General features: G+C 40.6%; 1 protein-coding gene across 4 annotated transcripts; it reads left to right on the forward strand.

Annotated features, from left to right (window-relative positions):
- Positions 1 to 700: 700 nt before the first annotated feature.
- On the forward strand, positions 701 to 19,706 carry NFE2L3 (NFE2 like bZIP transcription factor 3). Of its 4 annotated transcripts, none has more exons than XM_050971435.1 (5): positions 701 to 743; positions 940 to 998; positions 13,544 to 13,645; positions 14,498 to 14,599; positions 16,924 to 19,706. In XM_050971435.1, the coding sequence occupies exons 1-5, from the start codon at positions 716 to 718 to the stop codon at positions 18,133 to 18,135; spliced, it is 1,503 nt and encodes a 500-aa protein (XP_050827392.1). In that variant the 5' UTR covers positions 701 to 715; the 3' UTR covers positions 18,136 to 19,706. The 4 variants fall into 4 exon arrangements, with proteins under 4 accessions (XP_050827392.1, XP_050827393.1, XP_050827394.1 ...); XM_050971436.1 differs by having other exon boundaries at positions 14,498 to 14,581; XM_050971437.1 differs by having other exon boundaries at positions 710 to 783.
- Positions 19,707 to 21,287: the final 1,581 nt, after the last annotated feature.

Below are 21,287 nucleotides of genomic sequence, written 5' to 3' on the forward strand. Positions count from 1 at the left end.
ATAAAGACTTGTGGTGGCTGTCTTGGCTTTATGCAGTGAATCATGATTGTAAATATATTTACCTTAGCACACATATAATTTATTTTTCCCACGGCAAAATCAACGTTACTTCCACTTTAAAAGTCAGAGATCTTATTCAGGCATCAAAAAAAAAAAAAAAAAAAAACCAAAAAAAACCAAACCAAACCAAAAAAAGAAAAAAAAGAAAACAAAAACAAAACCCCTAAACCAAACAAAAAACCCAACCAAACAAAACCACAAAAAACCACAAAACCCCCCAACGACAACAAAAAAATACCCCCAAAAACGGCAATGGAAGACTGTATCCTATTCCAGTACATTTAGATTTTTTTAAAGAAAACTGTTACTTCGTTAGAATTCAAGAAACAAGTTTTGCAATAAAACGTTAGGGACACTGTAATACACTCATTGCGTGGTATCACACTGGACCCCACCGAAAAAGGGAAATGTCATCTGTGATAACAGCGAAATTGAGCAACTGCACCCGTTACACACAGAGTTATCACTGGAGAAGTGACACTTTCAGGGTCTGCCCGAACAGCCTAACGCTTTGCAAATGCCAAAACAAGTCTGAAACACTCAGATAAGTAGAAGTGATGAGAAGCGATAAGAGACCTTTTCAGAGGACAGAGACAACACAACTGGAAATGTAACTCTAACGTGTGAGAGAGTTAGTTCCTGTAGTGCTGAGTAGATGTGCCGAGGGAAATGCACTTCAATAGGTGGGAAAGAAAAGGCACTGAAGAGATGCTTCAGCAGCAGGTTCATTGTAGTTAAAACCTGTATCTGCATCCTGTAACTTTATTTGGAGATTCTATTGATCGGGGGTTGTGGAGAATCCCTTAATTTTTTTTTTTTTTTTTTTTTTTAATTTCCTTCTCGCTACCGCCCCTTGTAACTCGTCTCCTTTATTTCCAGCTCGCATCAGCAACCGCATGCTGTCCCGCCCGCGGCACGCAGGAACCCCCAGCACACAGGTGGGATCCCGTGCCCGCGGAGCCCCCGTGCCCGTCCCCGTCCCGCCCCGGCACCGCCTCCCGTCCGCGGGAAGGGCCGGTGAGGCGGCGGCGGCGAGAGGAGAGGGGGGCGGGTTTGTGCTGCGGAGCCGCGGAGCTGGGGCTGCGCTCTGCGTCCCGCCGAGCCCACACGCCCCCCGAGGGCCTGCGCTGGGCAGCCATGGGCCGACCATGGGGCACCGAGCCCCGGAGCCCGCGGGCCCGCTCCCCGGCCCCGCCCGCCCCGCCCGGGTGGAGCCGTGCCCCGCCCCGCCGCGGGAGGAGGATGAGGCGGCGGCGGCCCCGGCCGAGGCGGCTGCCCCATGGCGGAGGTAAGTGAGGCGCGGGCGACCCCGGAGCCGCCTCGGCTGAGCGGGGCGGTCTGGGCTGTCCGTGGGGGGCAGCGGTGGGGACGCGAAGGAGAACGCTTTTGTGAGCTAGGCACCGTCCCACAAAGATAAAAAAAGAAAAGGGCAGGAGGGATACACACCTCCGGCGGTGTGCGGGACTGGCCGTGCCCTGCCCGTGTCCGGGCGGCGGGAGGCAAAGCGCCGAGCGGCCGGGCCGGGCTGCCGCGCAGCCTCCGCTGACGGAGCGACCGCGGAGCCTCCTGCACCGGAGCGGGGCCAGCCCGCAGAGCTGCCCTGGACCGGGCACAGCCCGCGCCCCAGCGCCGCTGTCACCTGCCGGGCAGGGATGTAAAGGCCAGGACGGACAGTTCTGCTTGGCATTTCCGCCGGCATCGCCTCTGTTTTCTTCATGTGGGCACACGGGCTTCTCAGGAATATCACGCATCTGCAAAAACGCAGCTTCTCCAGAGTGTTTCACATAGTGCACCCCTCACCTGGGCGCAGGGCACCTGTGCGTAGTAATGCGGTAACTGCATTTGTCAGGAACATTTCTTACACGCAGAGGGTCTCACTGTGCCAGGGCAAACCTCCGGGCTCCTTTTATCTGCCCTCCGTTATCAGCGCGGCAGTTTCAACCTCGCCGTGAAGCAATAAGCAGCCGGCAGCGCTGACCAGTGTCCCTGGTTATTCGCGCCTCGTGCAGTCCCTGCCGCGCTCCTGTCGCCTTGTGCCCAGTCCTGCACAGAGCCGAAGAGTTGTGCAGAATGCAGCTCCAAGATTAGCCAAGCCACTCAGCTGCGGGGCTGGCTTTTCCCTGTTAAATTGCTGTTGGGAATAGAGTTTCATTGTTTCCTGCGTAGTTTATGATCTGTGACTTTTGTGGTGCACTTCGTGGATACAAAAGGTACAGGAATGCCAAGACGGTGGGCTTGTGACTGATGTTCAGTACGTTTTGAAATACCAAGTTGAACTACCAACATTTTTCAAGTTGGTTTTGAACAATTGTGAATAGCTGGTTCTTATTATGAATTAATGGACCAGCATCAACTGGTAATTGTTTAATTTGTCATACATGATAGGTTTTATTTTTCTTTTAAAATTTTCTTTTAATTTTTTTCTTTTTCCCTTTTTCCCCATGTGTTAACTTGGTTATTTTTGTAAAGTAGTTGCAAAAGTAGTTGCAAAACTAGTTTCAACACCCTGGCTGTAAGGGATGACTCTTTTTATGTGGAGAGAAGATGATTCATTTCTTTGCTAAGTGTAGCTCTGGGCCTCTCTCTTTACCACAATGCATTTAAGTGAAATAATGATTGGAGCAAGATAAGGCATTGTTCAGTTCTTGAAATAAAGCATAAAGGGACATCTGTCTAGAAACTCCCATGTCACTTCCACCGGACGTCTTTTGAAGCACACGGCAGGTCCAAAACATGAAACACAGATCAAAAAGTAGATCTTTGTTTTTAAGGTGACCTTTGGTAGCTTTGACTGAGTCTACTTGTGTTGTCAAAACGTAATTGTAATAGTGTAATGGATTCCAGAGTGGTTCGGTGATTTCAATTTGCCTTTTGTAAACATAGATTTGAGCTATTTTTGGCATTTCTCTTATCCACACTAGATCAGGATGAGAAGTCTATGTAAACAGATGGAAGTATTTGGTTTTTTCTGCTTGATATTGTGTGGCATCATGAAAAGTTTGCAGCTGGATTTAGCCATCCCTGGATTGATTTTATTAATTGGACTCCAGTCCCTGGTGAGAACATTTCTGGCAACACAATGCAAGCTGTTGGTCCTTGTCTTCTGAGATCTGGTGCTTAAAACTACCCTTGAAAACAACTGCAGATGAAAATTAATTCAGTGGCCAAAGCTCGCTGTTGAATCATACTAAACTGCAGGGGTTTAAACAGTCCTGTGCTAAGATGAGGTGCAGTGTTACAACAGCCTGAGCCCTTTGGTTTTGACAAGGAGTAAAGTGAGTAGGTAGGTTCCTACACTCAGTTTGCTGCCCAGCAGTCTGGGATCAGCCCTAACCTTTGTATTCACTACATTCCCAGCAAACTATTTCATTCTGTTTGTTTCTGTAATCAAACATAGGCTTGCTGATGAAATGTAAACCCCACAATATTTTATTGCTTTAGTAATAAAAATAGCAAAATATACTTCCTCAGAAATACACCCTTTAATGGACAAAGTACTCATACTAAGTCAGTGTCTTGCTACTCATTTTCTTAGATGGATATGTGTAACAAGACCAGGGATAGAAGTGTTTGTACCACTACAAAGACTACATTTAAAAAAGGTTTTTTGTTCCAAGTTCTGTGCTGTGCATGCTGCCCTGTCCTGCATCCCCTACAGCAGGTCAGAGCAGGGTTGGTAGATGTGCCCTATGGCTTAAGTGTTAGTTTAGTGCCTCTTCACTGTTCTGATCTGGGTCAGCTACACAATCACAGCTTGTAGGTTTCGTTCTCAGGGATGTTTAAGATTAAGCTCCCTGAGAACCATGAGTTTGGAGGAAAATAAATAGAAAAGCAATAAACATTTGCTTTGGACAACTGGAAAAACATTCATCAGCTCATGCAAGGAAATGGATTCATTTCTGCAGTAATGAAAGGTGGTGATTCAGGCCCTACCTCTTTGCAGAACACCTGAGTCCAAGAGTTCGGGCTCCAGTGGGCATGTTTGCTAAGGAAACAGATAAAAAGCCTAAGAGTGAGCCAGGTCTTTTCTTTGGGGTGATTATTTCTCATGCTACTTTTATTTTCAGTGTTTGTGCTGCACCTAGTCTTTCTCTTCACAGTTAGCTGGAAAAAGAGATTGCAGTCCTGGTTGGTTTTGCTGGCGTTCTTTTTAAGAAAGGGTTTATAATGGGACCACCACTTGCTCCTTAATATTCAGCACCTGTTTGAATGCTGACATCCCCTACTGAAAACAGGGTACCTGAATTTTTTTGTTCTACTCAAACCAACTCATACAAGTAAATCACAGTGAATAGGCCACATTGAATTACACAGGTAAAGCTGGGCATATCTGCTTATTTTTCCCCAATGTGCTTGTAAAGTATTGTTGGATTGCTCAAGGAAGTAGCTTTTTTTAAGGAAAACTAAAACTGAAATTTAGAGGCACTATGTGACTGTGTATATTTTGAAGTTTTAAGCTCAGAAAGAGCCGAAAAAAAGGAAAGATGAGGGGAAGACTTGTACCTGACACAGAGTATAGGTCTTATATTGGTGGGGAAAAGAGAAGCCATTCTACAGGCACATAACTTGGGTCACATTCCATGCTCGACTCTGCCAACTGCATTTTCCTAGGCTTCTCAATGTAACACTGCCTCAACAACACTTCTGAAAGCTCTTACACTAAGCCCTAAGTCCATGTGAGAAATGAATGAAACACATTTTCCAAAGCACCTTAAAAACTGTGTGTGGGGAAACGGGAGGCCTCAGTGCTACAAGGTGTGACATCAGTCCTATGTGTATGGTAATAGTATTCCCTCCCAAACAGAGAAAGTCTCAAGAAGCTTGTCACACAGTCCTAGCTGAAGGTCTTACAAGGATTCAGAACTGCTCTGCTTGATTCAGAGTTTTTCTTTTCCCTTTCTTTTTTGTATAACAGTACTTCTGCGTGTGCAAGTGTGTTTATGTATGTATGTAGACATTTGAAGAAAGGTAGTTTAAAAAATCAATAGTTTCTTTATCATTTTCAGAATATACATGGGAAAAATATTTAGATTAGCAAGTATGGAATGTGTAGCTCTTCAACTTTTTCTCTGTGTCAGTCTTACAGTAAAAATATTTGTTCCAAATCATGTGAACCCCAGGCAGTGATGCTGCCCATGCCAGCAGAAGAGGCAGTACCTGAATGAGAGCAGGAGTTGCTGTGCTAGGTCATTGCACTCCATGTGAAATGAGCTTCAGCTCAGGGTGAAATAGAGAAGGAAGCTTCTGCTCCCACACGAGTCAAGTAGGTTTGTTATATCTGAATGTATTGCATTCTTTCAACAGATCTTTGAGGCCCTTCCCAAGAGCTGAATTCCTGCTGTTGATTAAACAACACCTGCTCTCATTAATAATTAACAGCATAACATTGCTGTTGTTTATGAATTGCAAAATTTAAGGAAGAAGATGCACAGTGGATAATTTGTATTTTTTATATTGTTGTCTCTATGTTACTTTTTAGAAAGGGCTGTTTGAGTCAAACTGAGTATGAGGTTATGTAACACCCCATACAAGCACAGTTCTTTCAACACCATCAGAGGCAGAGTTTTATGGTATTAAAGCACTGTAAGGGGGGAATTCATAGCAGACTTTGAACATCAGTTGAAGTATTTATATAAAGTGAGAATGATTTGGGTTATGGATTTTTTTTTCTTGGTGAGTGTCAAAGTTTGGTAAAGTGAAAGTTAAGTAGGAACCAGGTAGGCTTTACTCTGAAGGTTTTTCTCCAAAGGCTGTTTCTGTAATCCATTTCAGAGCTTCCCACTGAAGCTGTGTGCTTAATTTACAGAACATATTTCAAATTACTCTTTTGTTTTATTCTTTTGGATTCATTGAGCAGGAGGACATGGCAGTATTGCTGGGGAGAGACATCTGGAAGTAGATAAATGGGATGGGTCCCTGCTTGTGAATGGCCCTTACCTGTTAGCCAGATCTCACCTTAAGGAGGTGGGGGGAGGACTTCATGATGTTCCAGAAAGAGAACTTATCTTCCTAAGAGAAGAGCCTCGAACTTAGTCTTGCAAGGGTTTGAAAAAGCCTAGTCAAAGGAGTGTTCAGGGAGGGTGTTGGAGGAAGTTGAAGTTGTGGTGTTGGGCTGACTTACAACAGCATTTTCCTGCTCTCTGGAGAGTAGCCAAGGTATTGCCATTGCAGGGGGTGGATGAAAAGTGCATGATGGGAATATCAGGCATAAAGAAGGAAGAATTAGAGTGTGGTAAATGTGGAAATTTGAAGAGGAATTAGAGGTGAGGGTCACAGGGAAAGTGAAGATACTCAAATCCTAGAGGAGCTGAGTTGTCAGACTGTGACTTTAACAGTGCTCCCTATTCAGATCTGTGAGTTGTCAGGCATTTGGTGTTGTAGAGAGGCTGGTAGCTTGGAAAAGCTGGGAGTTGTGTAAGCTAGATACCAGAGAAAGTATGTTTGCCGGGAAGACTCAAAAGGAAGACATCTGGAACTGAATTGCAGACAAAGTTTTATCTGAAAGGGTAATTTTGTCTAAAAAGGTCCCTGGGTAATTTTGTCTTTATTCAGTACTGACTACTGCCAGTTAAGGGTATACAACCAGCCTATGGTAAAGGTAGAGCAGGAAGAGGGGAGGTATCTTACAGAACCCTGATGTCAAGTAGTTCATGGACCACAAAAAAAAAAGCATCTTGGAGCACCAGAGGCATAGAAAGAGATTTTTGGGTTTGTTTTGGGTGGTTTTGTTTTTTAGTTGGTTTTTTGTTTTGTTGTTTGTTTTTTTTTTTTTGGTTTTTTTTTTTTTTTTTTTTTTTTTTGGTTTTTTTTTTTTTTTTTTTGTTTTGTTTTTGGTTTTGTTTTTTTGTTTTTTTGTTTTTTTTACCATGCTCTGTCTGAAAGAGTGACTGTGTAAATTTAATTACCCTCAGCACATTTACTCTCAGGGATGTTGCATGCTTTACTGATACCGAAATTGGACAGAAAACAAACTTTCAAACACAACTGGAAGTATTAGAAAGCAGGCATTCTTTATTCTCAGTGTGCTGAACACACCCTATAATCTAATGTATTAGAATAGAGAATATCTCCTCTAATCGAATGTATTGTGAAACTTTACAAGAAGATGTTTTTTCCATCAGGACCATACATATTCACTACAGTGAGTACACTAATACATAAGTATCACTTTTCTGAGAACTAATTTGCATGCATGTGCCTCTTACTGGAAGCCCTTTTATGGTCCTAGAGGGTTGTCTGGAGGAGTCTCTGGTGGTCACACTCACTGAGTGCCCCCAGTGTGACAGATGAACTTGGCTTAGGGCATGCGCTGTTACTTCTTCTTATGTGGCTTTGCCACAAAAGCCAATATATTCCTCATTATCTCTTTATCCACTGCTTCCAGCTGTGTTTAGCATCCTGTCTGTCTACTTTTGCATTCTTTTATCTATTTTGCTGCTTAGGCTTTAAGCTCTATTTAGCAACTTCGAGGGAAACTGAAAATTTCTATTTTTTATGTTGTCTGCCATTACAATGAAGTCGGTTTCTGGTGAAAAACTTGTGCACAGGACCAAATGGCTGGAGTGTGCACCTGTTTGGTGTATTTGTTAGAAGTGGTGTTAAAAGCTCATTTTGGAGGGCTTATTGAGCTATTTTCAGCCTGAAAACTTTGTTTGAATTGAAGTCAATGACAACACAATCAGTCTCTGTGTCTTCAACATGTACCTGTCTCTGCCTCCATCTGGGGAGTAGGTTGGTGTTAATTTTGTGTTGGAACAGAGTGCACACAGAATGTGTGTTTTGTAATAGCTGACACAGCTGGCCCATGCTATCTGAAGCCCTGAAATGCATGTGGTTGGAGAGGTGCTATCATCTCACTGCAGCACACAGGAGGGCTCTCACAGGGAGTGTTTGGTTACAGCCCAGATGGCACTATAAGGATTTAGAGTAGATAGGTCATAAATGTTTGACAGCTGCCACATTTGGAGTCACATCTATGAACCATTTGATTTACTCGGTTGCATTGCTTACCTAGCATTGTTTATTGTCATTTTTAAGTCTAGCCATAACATGGAATTTACTTTGATACTTGGTGTGTCCATCCATCATTCCACCCCCCACACATCCTAAACCCTAGCTGTATTTCAAAAAATAAAGTACTCTTCTGTTCTGGTGTTTTCAGGATATTTTAGGACTTATTATGACTATAGAGAAACAGCAAGAAATATTTTTCTTTCTATTTTTCTTATCTATTAAGTAGATATCAGTTTGTAAGATTATTATCACATATTTAAAGTACACAGGCAAAGAGCAAGATCACTAAAATTAGAGCTGAATTATATCAGATACACCTCATTTTATTTAATTATTAATTTTATTTAATTCTACCAAGTAGTAAAGTGAAACTACAGGTTATGTTACTAGAAACTGTTTTGCTTAACTTCTGCTGGCATTGTGCAAATTTCAAGCATCGTTTCAATACAAATTGTTCTATGATTCTATTCTGGAAATGCTACTTAATTATTCAAAACATGGCAAAGAGTGCCATGTCTGTGCCACATCTTTTCAGCTAATAACGAGGAGAGGGCTATTTCCACTGAGAAGTGCAGTTAGTAATGGAGAAGGGACAAAAGTTTGTAGAAAATCATCTTGAAGGTTAATGAGCAGTTTAAAACTTAACAACTAAAATAAAGAGAGCATAATGTAGAAGATACCACATTAACAGGATACATGAGTAAACAGCACCAAAAAAAAAACCCCACGTTCTTTTGCAAGTAATAGGGGTTGTGTACCTTTGCTCCAGCACTGGGATATTTGTAGTGATAACTCTGAGTGTGACTGCAATGAAACAGCTTTGCAGGGGCAGGTACCCCCTGTCTCTCAGTGCTGTCTGTGCACCCAGGCAAGCCACCTTGTCTGCTCTGCTCTGTTCCAGCAAGACCTTTCTGTTACTCCAGAGCTAGTTCAAGTATTTCTGTGCACTTGTAGCCCTGGGTTGTCTAGTTCTAGTCCTGGGTGCCAACTGCACACAGATCAATAGCTGAAAAGAGATTTATTATGCTTTCTGCTTGCCCCTTCAGAGGGATCTTCTTCACCCATCCAATACACCACAGGAGACCTTTTCGTATTTTGGTGTCATTACAGGCTGTGCTCCCTGTACATTCTTTTAAGGACAGCAAATGAAACATAGGTGTAGGAAGCAAGGGGAGGAGATATGTGGAGGATAGTTTGATGTACAATGCACCCAGTTCATGCTGAGATCAATACTGTGATTTACGTAATTGGAATCTGAAGGCTCTGTTTTTAACATAGAGTAAAAAAACTCTGGAAACCTGCTGGAGCAGGCAGCATGCTTCCAATTAAGTGCAGGCCAGGCCACCCACAAAACCATACTTTCTCTCACTTCCACATTGATTCTTGGCCCTCCTTAAGTAGGAGATTTGACATAAACTACTATTTCTCATTTTGACAAACTGAAGCCTATAGCTGACCTGTGGTGAGCTGTACCTTAGGGAAAGGGCAGGTGCACAGTTAGAGCCCAGCCCCCCACATACAAGGCTGGTGGATAATTTAGTAAATCATACTCAGTCTCAGACTGTGTTCTTTAATGCAGCTGAAAACAGTAAGTGACGGAAGCAAGATGAAAATTTCAGATACTTGGGATTTTATTTTTTTATTATTATTTTATGACAAGAATTTTAGTGTCGCTCTCTGGCTTTGTGCTTGCACAGAAGTCCTTCCAAATGCAAATCGAAGGTTGCCCTCAGGTAGGGTTGCAGTTTACCATTTGGGAGCAGCCTGCTGTTGGAGGCAGGAACTTCCACACCCTCCAGTGGTAGAAAGGGAAAGGTTCCTGCAGTCGATGGGTTTGGTGGTATCGTTACGTCTTCTGTGATCAGCAAAAATTAAGTCTTTTTCTCTATACAGAGACAACCGTGTGCTTTCCCGGTTTCTTGGGCTCAGTGCCCTCTAGAGCTGTAGCTCTATGACTGTTTCTTCTGTTACCCTTGTTGAAGAATAAGGATGGAAAGGACAGAAACACTGAATGTGGCAGCACAGCGCTGAATAAATAGGATCTATGCCTAATCCTTCTTGTCATTACATTAGTATCCTCTGTAATAAAACTTTTGTCAATGGATGTACATCCAGTCTGTAGAATTAAGGTATCTTTAATGAAATGCCTTATTCAAAAACATAGTGTGGCTGTTTCTTGGGGAGACACCCCTCCTATTCTCCCCATAGCAGTAATCCAGCAGTCAGTCCCAAGTGATACAACAGGCATGGAAGGAAGCATTGTTGTTGAGCTGTGCTGTTCAGTCATTCATCATCACTCAGGAAGACTAACAAGCTGGTGTGAGGTGTAACAAAAAGCAAAAACCAGGGGATACCTGGTTTATGCAAAAACCAGCATAATCCAGGGGATTTTTGTGAAAAGACTAAACAGAGAAACGAAGGCAAAAAGGTTCTGGTTGATTGCTGTATAGAGGCTTTTGCTGAAATGATCCCCTAGGTGAAAATTTGTGATGTGAAATATCTTACATGTGCTGTATCTATGCCACCACTGTTGTGAAAACCTGGCTGCAGGGCCAGGATCCTTCAGCAAGTGCTCTGGTAGTGCTGAAAACAGGTTTTTTGAAAGGATGGAAAACTTATTGTGGTAATAATCGCTGTGAACAGCCATGAGTATCTTTTAATATCATCTGCTGGAGGAAGAAATGGTGTTAATAAGAATAATCTTCAGAGCCACACAGGGCAGCATTAGGAAGCTCACTCAGAAGACATGAGACATTCCCTTTGGTAAGCCACAGGGAATGGGCATGACTGCAAGTGTGAGACTCTGCTTCCCTCCCTTCCCCACTGGCACTTCTGCTCCATTCACGTCAGCAGGAGCTCTATGCAAAGATCAGAGGGAGATTCTGACCTCCATTCTGTGCTTAAGGCCAAGAGTCCTTTAGGCAAAATGGTTTGTGATCCTGTACTGCAGTTGGTGGCTCTCAGCCTGGAAACTGTGGGTACCATGACACCATCTATGGCTGAGTAGAGAAAATAGATAAATATTTTTTTCCTAAAAGATACATAAAAATTAATGTAGACTTCAGATAAATTCTAAAATTTGTAGTTGGAAATATTCTCCATTTCCTTAGCAGTCAGCAGTTTTATATAAGAAAAGACCTGAAGATTCAGTTATCTTTGACATCTTGGGGAAATTAATGCAAGACAGTTTTCACACATTTCTGTGAGCTTCAGGAGCATTTAGTTTCCCTTCAGAAAGGAGATGTCCCATTAGGTACATCAGAAATTTAGTTGTCCTCACAGTGATTTGGGGGAAGGACCATCTCCATTGTAGATTATGCAGACCAGCATCATCTGCAGTCAGATTTCCACTGTAAGAAAGTTAAACTGTGAGGATTTTGAATTATCTGTAAGGACATACCATGAGCTCTTCCCAAAGCTACCCCCAGCTTTTCTTTTCCCTGGCAGAGGAATAGGTTTATACCCTGGAAATTTTTAAAGGAGTGACAAATTTTAAAAGTTTGTCACTCATATACCTTCTGTATACAAACCCAGTGCTTGCAGTTGGTCTTTAGAGCCATCACGTTATAGATACCACATTTCTAACTATTTCCTGTATTTGCCTCTTCTGCAGCCAGTAGAGTAATGAATTTGCCGTGTTATCCAGGAGCTGAATGCTCTGCCACAGCAGCAGCTTTCCAGGCCACTTGGCTCCAGAGAAGCCTGCTTAAGGTCTTTGATAGCAGTTGTCCTTGACTTCTTGCTCACTTTTGATGATCATGAATTTTATTAATTGGAATATTAACAGGTCACATTAATTTGACAAGTATTAGGTTGTTCTCTGTAAAATTAAAGCCTAGCCCTGATCTTGCAAGCACGTAAGTATGGGACTAACTTTGTTCCTGTGATCTGCTCCTTTGGACTCATTTAAGTGTTTGCAAGTAACTACTTGCCATGTTCTCAGTGTCTTGTGTAGTAAATGCCCTCTCCTGTTTAACTGCATAGAGAAATCTGTTGGTTAGGAGGTTTGTTTTGCTGCTATTGTTGTTTTGTATGTGTGTATGTCTGGTTTTAGGCAAGCAAATTTGTTTTCTCATATTTGGCAATAAGAAATCATCTGGTTGTTTCCAGATGCAGCTGACAAAGAAGACATAATGTACTGGAATATAATTTCTAATGAGTAGAAACTGTGTTAGGCATCACTGAAGGAAACTCTTCATTCTTGCATCAGAATGACAGATGAGTGCCCAGTAGATCTATTTGTTTTTACAAATGGCTGTTTATAAAGCTAAAGTTCTTTTCCAGTCTAGAAAGAAAAGCACAGAAAAATTGAAAGCCAACAAACAAAATTAGTTTAAAATGAAATTGGTTTTCATATTTTTAAATATTTAAATAGAATGTACAAAACTGAAAATAATGTTGATTTGTTGTAAAGTTATATTTAATTTTTCTCCAGAGTCCTGTTTTTGAACTTTTTGTATTGACTTTTTAATGTGTTTTGTATGAAGGAACAATTTAAAAACTCTTATATGTTTTGATGACTATTACAACTGCGGGTTTTATGTAGTTTATGCTTTCATAACAAACCTGTAAAGTAAATTGTTTGCTGAGATTTTTAGAACTGAACACTATCTCATTATCTTTGCTGCTGTTGAAAACTTGTCTTTACTGCTCCCGCCATAGCATTTTTCTGGAATACCTGGAACTAATGCAGTGTGGCCACTTGGTTTCCTGGCTGCCACTCCTCTCAGTTTCACATTTTAATAATACAGACTGGCCCTGAAAAAGCTGAAATATGAAAATATTTTTAAATATAAATATACACCTTTTAAAAATAGGAATTAGCACTGCTTCCTTCTTACTCTAACAATACTCCAGCCCTATATAGTAAACAATGAAGAAGTCAGATGATACGAATATAAATAAAAATAAAACTTGGGAATTGCTTCTGAGGCCCCTAAATTTGAACAATCTCATCACTGAAGATTAAAAAAACTCCATCACTTGGGTAAATGAAAATGGGTAATGTCTACATGGAAGTGATGAGAAACAGAGTTGCTATTACAATACAACTAAGCAAGGGATTTTGCTTACTGGTTAGGTGTAATTGCCTGTTTTATGATTCCATCATTGAGTATCTATCTGGCTTGGATATGTTGTTGTGAAATGACCTCCAAAAGACACTGATAGTCCAAACTTTTAATGAAATCATATCATGGTTGTTTGTCTGGTTTAGAGGAATTTGTTTCCAGTGTCCATTTCTGCTGCAGATGGGTTCAGTGCCTGGGCACCAAAACAAGAGGTGGTAGCTGCGCCCCTGAACTGACACTGGTCTTATTCTGGCCCCAAAGTCTACACACTCAGTTCATCCATATGACCTGTTCAGTGCATATTTTATTTGGAAGGCTATCACTGGAGAAAAAAAAATGCCTTTTAAAGATGAATTTTGAGAGCATGCTGTGGAATAGAACTGTTTTATTTGTGTCTTCAGGATGTTGACCTGAAAGCATGTCGGAGAGCTTTGGATGACTGCTGTCCACCTCCAGGAGAGGATCAGCTGGAACTGCAAGAAGACGAGAAAGACATAAATCAAGTAAGTGATGAAAAAAAGGGAAGAAGGGAAAACTGAGGAGGAAGTGAGGGACGATACAGAACTTATCACTAAGATAAATAGTAGTGAGTTTTGAAAGGAATCATTTATTTTCTCTTTTTATTTGAAGTGTTCCTTGCCAGGGCAGGAAAGAAATGCTCACTTCAGACAATGCTTTGTGAATGATGCCCTTGTACACCTTTTTGAAAATTGCCTCCTTCCCTCAATCCCCCACTATTTTTTGAGTAGTTGAAATATTCAGAGCTTTACAGACAACACTTGCAACTAATTATTTTTTAATTTGGGTTTATTTTCTCTGTTGTGAAAGTGTGTTTGTGGGCAAGGATGGTTTTGCCTATGAACACTAAAGACATGGATGCTAAATTATACTGCTCTCACCATTTATATAAAGCTTGATGCTCAGATGTAAAATTACATTTGGGACACTGAACTCTTCAGTTCTGTTCTCTGTAAGAGCTGCAATGAAAAGAGCACTCAATTTTCTTGAGACCTTGTGAGAGCTGAGAACATCCGATCCAGGTGTCTTGCCAGCCTCTCTGTTTGCCACTCACCTGAGAGCTTGGCTTTGAAAAAGTACCTGATTTTTCCACACTAGTGGGGAGGTACAGCTTCAGAGGAGAGCCCAGTTCTGCTGTTGTGGGCAGAGTAGGGATGCTCAGGCCATGGAGCTGTTCTGCTCATTCTAGCAACATGTCATCTCCCATCAGGATAAAGACTTGATGGTGGGGTCAGCAGCAGTATTGCACTGTTCTCTTTTTCCTCTCAGACTTTGATTTTTACCTCCTTTTAGATGAAATAACCGTGCCTTACACTATGTTTCTCTTTTTGTTACAGAGCAATAGCAACCATGTAGATTCCCTTCTCACCTTAGAGGGCTATTTACAGCTTCTGTCATCACAGGTGGAAAACATGCTAGAGGTAAATGAGAAGATACAGGTATTGCCAATAGATTTTAATAGAGTCAGCAATTACTCTGTTTTATCAAATAAAACCACCACAGCCTACCCTACCCACTCTGGGAATATATTGGCAAACCGATGTAGTAAAACTGACCTGAAACTGCTAAAGATGCTACTATCCACCTTTTACAGCAGCTCTCATTGGCTTTACTTCAAAAATTTTCCCCAGCAACTTGTCTGGTATAAGAGCTGTGTCTTTACTGTGATCTGGTGTTCAGAGTTGGATGGAGCCACTGGACAACTCAATTACTTCAACTAATAGTTGCCTTTCTGAAGCCTAATATGAGTTTGTATTTATTCAGCAGCTCTTGGTGTGTTTCTCTAGAGCAACACTGATTTATTACATTTATTACACATTTATTTATTGTATTTGTGGTGAAAGATTACATTTGTCATAAATATAGGGACAAGTGCTTATAGGGTTGCTACTCTCAAGAACAGCAGATCATCTTCACTGAAAATCAAGTCAAATCAGCATTAGCAGTAAAACCCATTTAGTGTTTTGGGGTTTTTTGTATTTTAAATCTTGTGGCCTTCTGATACTTTCTGTGTGCCCATCTTCACAAAAACCAGTAGTTATCTTAACTGAAGTCTCCCCCACCTCCCACAGCTCATAGCTGCAATGTTGACCATGAGGTACTCCCTACATTCCTTTTTTTACAATACTTCAAGGGCATTTTACATACACTTCCCATCATAGGATCCTCTTCCAGGGTCATTAGTGTTTTCCTTATAACTCCATGCTTATCTGGTTTTGGGAATCTCTAGCTTGGATAGGACCTTCTAGCCTACGAATTAGCCTCCTCTTCTGTTCAGCTCTGGAAATGGATTGTACGCTAATGAGATGTAGAAGTTCATCAGCTTAGTTTTCTCTGTTTTCAAAATTTGAAAGGAGTTTGGCTGTAGCCTTTATAAAGCTATTACAATACATAGTAACACATTGCATATTTTATTTAACATCATTAATGCACTGCCATCTTGTGACAATCTTTCTGTTGAATATGGATTGATTGTTTCTGCTAAGTATGAAGACTTTACAATGAGTGGAATCTTTTGATAGCTGACTTACTAAGAATCACTATTTTCAAAGGATTAGTTAAAAATAGCATCTCTGTCCCACAGGCTGCAGGTGGTCTAGTACAAGGTAACTCCCTAGGAGAAATAAGGCAAGATCACCTCCTTGTTACCTGAGCTCCCAGTAAACATAATAGGAAACTTAAGATGTTCTAGTCCTTACAGTACATCATTCCTTCCCTGTGGAAAGTGCTTTTTACATGTTCACTGAATGGCAATCAGAAAGTTCTTTCCTGAAACACAGTAAGGACACTCAACTATGGAGGAATCCTATACACTTCCTACTCAAAGTATTTACATTCTCAAGTACTTTGTATCGATCTGTTTCATGACTACTCTGCTTTTGTGCTTCTAAGACCCAGCAACTCTAACTCAGGTCCTCAAAAGGTGGACCTTAGTGCTACTGCAGCATTACCAGTCCAGTTTATTGTTTGAACATGAGGGCTGAGGCATCATATGTCAGCTTTGGCTTTGTAAAAAAACCCTGAGTAGTAATTTAAAGTCAAGACATCCACAAAAGTTGTGACTTGGTGGTGGGATGTTACCTCCAAACTGATCAATAAAACAGTTCAGCTGAGTTTTGGATACAATAGACTTCAGTTAAATGGAACTAAACCAAATGTGGCACCTCACATCCCTGAAAACATAAACTGTGAAATAAGTAGTGAGACTGCAAAAGCACAGTCTTAATATTCCTGACTTCCACTCTTTTCTTCACCGCTGTCCTTACTGGTTAACTTCTGCAGATGAGCTGTTCATCTTCTTTAAGAAGTTTGGGTTTTAACAGTGTAGCACCTTGAACCAGCTCACCCTTGAATCATCAATACCACTGCCAGGGAAGGGTCATGACCACTCCTCCCAGCAGGACTTTTCTTAGATCAGATCAGACAGAACACATAGGCCATAGTTTGTACACTTGGCAATAGTCCCATTTTTCCCCTCTCAACCCTCATTAGTCCCCCACTGTCCTTCGCAAGTCCTTCTCCCATTCCTTCAGTCACTTCTGCACTCTTCCTGCTTCCTTTTGCCATATGCCAATGCAGATTATGCTTTATACAGATGGGAAACAGCATTCCAAATAGCTAGAAGAAGAGTTTAACGTATAAAAATTTGCCTTTAATAGAATAAAGTAGTGGAATGTTAAAAAATGTTCATGACTGTGTAGGCGAGAGATGTAGAAGCATTCAATTTATGAAAGATCTCATTTTTCCCCCCTTCATCTTCTAGGTCAACTTACTGGAAGATACACAAGTTGCTACTTCTAGTGGAGGCCAAGACCCATCATCCTCACACCTCAATATAAACCTGACCCAGACACTTCAGAACAGTTTCAGTCCTCCTGATGCCTCACTGCTAAGAACAGACTACCCCACTCAATTAAATTCAAAACCAAGACACTTACAAAGGCAAGAGTTTTTCCCTCAATCAAGCTCTAATATCACAAATCCAGAATCACAATTTCATGGGTCAAATTTGACAGGGCTGTTTTCAGCTGCTGACCTTAGAAATCTAACAGCCCATGATGATAATTTTGATGAAATTAAGCTCATGTCTTTGGCTTTGGAGGAAGGCTTTAGTCCTATAGAAGTTTCTCAGATCTTTGAAGAGCCTGGCTCAGATTCAGGACTATCTTTGAATTCAGATCACAGCACCACCTCTTATTCAGTCTGCTGTGAAGATTCTGTTGGGTACAGCAGTGGTGTTAAATCTGCTCCTTCACATGGCTTAGGAGCTGTTGGTGGCCACTGCCAAGAAAACATTAAGCACAGCCATGTGGAATATCCAGGTGTTGCAGAGTGTTCTACAGAAGCCATGCTTCAGCAGTTTCTTCATAATCACACTTACAATCAGCTGCCAAGTCAAGCAGCACCCACTCCAGGGCATTATCAACAGATGTGGATGAAGAAAGCAAACGAAGTAAAGGAGAGGTGCCATAATTCTACTGCTACAAACCGGAGCAGAGACGAGTGGCGTGCAAAAGCTCTGAGAATACCATTTTCAGTTGAGGAAATTGTGAGCATGTCTGTTGACTCTTTCAACGCCATGCTATCAAAGAACCAGCTGACAGAAACTCAGGTATCACTTCTACGTGACATCAGACGAAGAGGAAAAAACAAGGTAGCTGCCCAAAAATGCCGTAAACGCAAACTGAATGCAATTCTTAACTTGGAAGAAGATGTGTGTAATCTCCAAACACAAAAGGAGAGCCTTAAAAAGGAGCACTCCCAGTGTAGCAAATTAATCAACCAGATAAAGCAAAAATTAAACAACTTGTATCATGACATTTTCAGTAGACTGAGGGATGACCAGGGTAGACCTGTTAACCCACGCCAGTATGTCATTGACTGCAGTAGCAATGGAAGTGTTTTCATAATACCCAAGCACTTGGCCAAATCTGAACAGAAACAAGACAACAGAAAAGAGCAGAAACAAAAGTAACATGACTGGAGATCACCAAAATCACCTTTATTTTGCCTTAAAGGATGATAAGAGTACTTGTGTGACAACTAAAGGTCAGTCATTACAGCAGTTCAAACAAACAACTACACTTGAAGAGAAATACTCTGTGTTCAGGAGTCTGGCAAACCCGAGCAGCTGTGATCTGTTGGAAGGTCCATGAGCTGAGGCTTCCAGATGAGAAAATCTGTTTAGTTTTAGTTAGAATTAAAGGAGCTAGACCATCAGTGCAGTGTAGCTTTATAGACCTATGTTAAAACTAGGAATTTAGTTACTGGTAATGGGGGGCAGAGGGGAGAACATCAGTGAGGGATAAAAGTCAACTTTGGATCAATGTTACACATGCAAGAAAATGTTTTAGTCTTGAATACTTGACTCTTTATACGGAAAATGACCTTACTTTATTCTCTAGCACTGAAAGAAAAATTACAGTTCTAGTGTATTTTCAACTTAAATTCACTGTGGATTTACATAGGCTCAAGAGATAAACTGCATGCTTTGCATTTATTCAGAAGAAGCTCTGCTTTTCCTGGTTTTTCTTCGAGGAGAGCGGCCCAGGAGGCTAGTGCATTTTTCCTCACTACTTTCAGCATCGTAACTCCAAGCAAAGATAACCTGGCACTTAATTTTATGACTCATATACACACAGTCTGCAAACATCCTGAAAAATAGTGGCTGATTGAATATTTTCTTACCTTCATCCTTTGCTACTAAATTACTCTCAACTTTCTTCCACAAAATGACCAGTGATGAAGGAGTTTCTGTTCTGTTTCTTAGTGACTGTGATATTTATTTGTGTACCTTCTCTTTTCCTTCCATTTTGATACCTTCCTCAAGAAGTACTTGAGTTTTTCTCTGTGGCATTTTTAACTGGTATTTTTTAAGTGTCTTTAATGTTTCAGATTTAATTTTTTAAAATATATGTTTTACGTAGTCTTTAACTTGAACCAAATTACTGTTTATCTATACTTGTAATTTTTGAGGTTACACTCTGATAGCGCTCCAAATGAAGAGGTTTTTGGTTTGACATTTATTTGTGCTATTAGAAAGGAAAAGTTTTATTCACTTACATACTTACAACTTCCTAAAAAGGTTTGCAAGAGAGATGGCCTAAAAGGCATGTAATTAATGATAAGGAAGGAATGTTTAGGTATATTATTATGAAAGTAACTACTAATAATAATTTCTAGATAACAGCACATACTTTATGTTAATTTTATAACTGAAACATATAAAACTGGTATTTAAAAAGTTCTCATTGGTCATGGCATGACAATGGAGCAAACTTAAAAAAATCACTTGTACCAATCATGTAAGAACTACACATACAAGCTTAAATGCCAAATTATACCTGCTGCAGAAACAAACCGCCCCTGGCATGGAAGTCACATTGGCTGCTTGCACTTATCTGTAACAAAACTGATCTTATCCTATGACATTTTCTAAAAAGGGAGCTCTAAGATAGTGCCAAGTACAATGAATTATCAATAATGAAATCAGACTATTTGAACAATTTTCTCAGCATTTTCTATTAAAATATTTCTTTAAATAAATGTCTGCATGTTCTTTATTGGTTTCACCAGAGTCTCAAATTGATAAGTGTAAATTCATAGCAGAAAGTCTCATTACTGGGGCAATGCTATTTTTTGCTGTTGGTTAAGCATCAGTGTGAGACACATCTATTCTAATCTGTATTCACATGGGATTTTTCTACTGGCTAGATCACAAACTCCACCCAAAACATGCAGTAGGTATCAGATACATATGACAAATTGTTAACTTGGAGGGGAAAAAAGAAGTGCATATTTAAGTCAGCATGATCATGATCAATTAAATGACATAAACATTTTAAAATCCACGCACTTACCCTTTGCAGGACGAGGTCTTTAAACCTACTTCACTGCCCATGTGCATAGATTCTCATAGCTACTTCATTATGCTCACAACTGAGAAATCCAGAAAGCCAAAAGTATTTCTACTTTAGGGCCTCACATGGGGAGACAAAAAAAAAAAAAAAAAAACCAAAAAAACACCTAAACTTTTTGGTGCCCATTCCTTCAGTAGCAGTGTCAGGTGAGCTCTGTGGATTTTTGTAATGCCAGCTGCTAATGCACTATTACATATACCCAACTGGGAAGCAGCTACACAGTTACATTTTCATATGTGCCAAAAATAAAGCATACTGTAATTCTTTCAGAATACTAATGGAAAGCAGCTTGCTCCAACTGATCCATTTAAGACATCAGCCTCAATACCATTCCATTCCCTGTAAATTTGTAGATTGTAAAGGATCATGAGCTGCCCTCAGCTAGTTCAACTGTCATTATTGCCTAGTAACTGTATTTCTTTAACAAGTTGATGTAAGAACCTCAGTTCCTCAGAACCCAACAAGCAACTCTACTACAAAAAACTGAGCTGAAATACTCATTTTGGGCAGACTGCAACAGTACTGATGATACAACGAACTTTATGTCTGGATGTGTATTTTTTTAAACCATCAGCTACCTGCCCACAGGACAAAACCATAGGTAGAATTCAGACTAATGTCCTGTTTCTAATTGGAGTAGACAACGATTTGGAATTGTATTCCCTTTCTGCAACTAGCCTGTGTTTAAAGAAAAATTCCAGACAGACATACACACACACAAAATCCACACCAAACAAAAATTCCCAAACATGGCCTGGTCTTGGCTATGCTTTATAATTCCATTAAATGATGTAGGGTTAGGCTAGACAGCTGAAGCTTTTAATGCACTTTATGTAGTGGCCTTAGACCGTATTTGCAATACCAAAATAGTGACGCTACAGAATTGAGCTATTCAGGTAAACAGGACTGGAAGGCTTGTAAAATGTGGGTAACATCTGACTGATGTCCGTCTTGTCTTTATTATTGACAGATCAAGATTTTCACAAAATCAAAATCCCAGGTGTACAAACCAGGAGCTTTACTGCATGGAAAGACATGATATGGTATCAAACCTACTCTAAAGCCAGATGGCACAAAAACATTACAGCTGCATCCTACCTCACTACTACTAAGTTGAAACACAAGTCTCTGAAGTTGGACTGAAAACACTTTTTAAATATAACTAGGAAACCATCAAGCTGATGATTGTAAAAATAGCTGTTGACAA

This window comes from Serinus canaria, chromosome 2 (genome assembly GCF_022539315.1).
Source record: "Serinus canaria isolate serCan28SL12 chromosome 2, serCan2020, whole genome shotgun sequence".
Lineage (NCBI taxonomy): Eukaryota > Metazoa > Chordata > Aves > Passeriformes > Fringillidae > Serinus > Serinus canaria.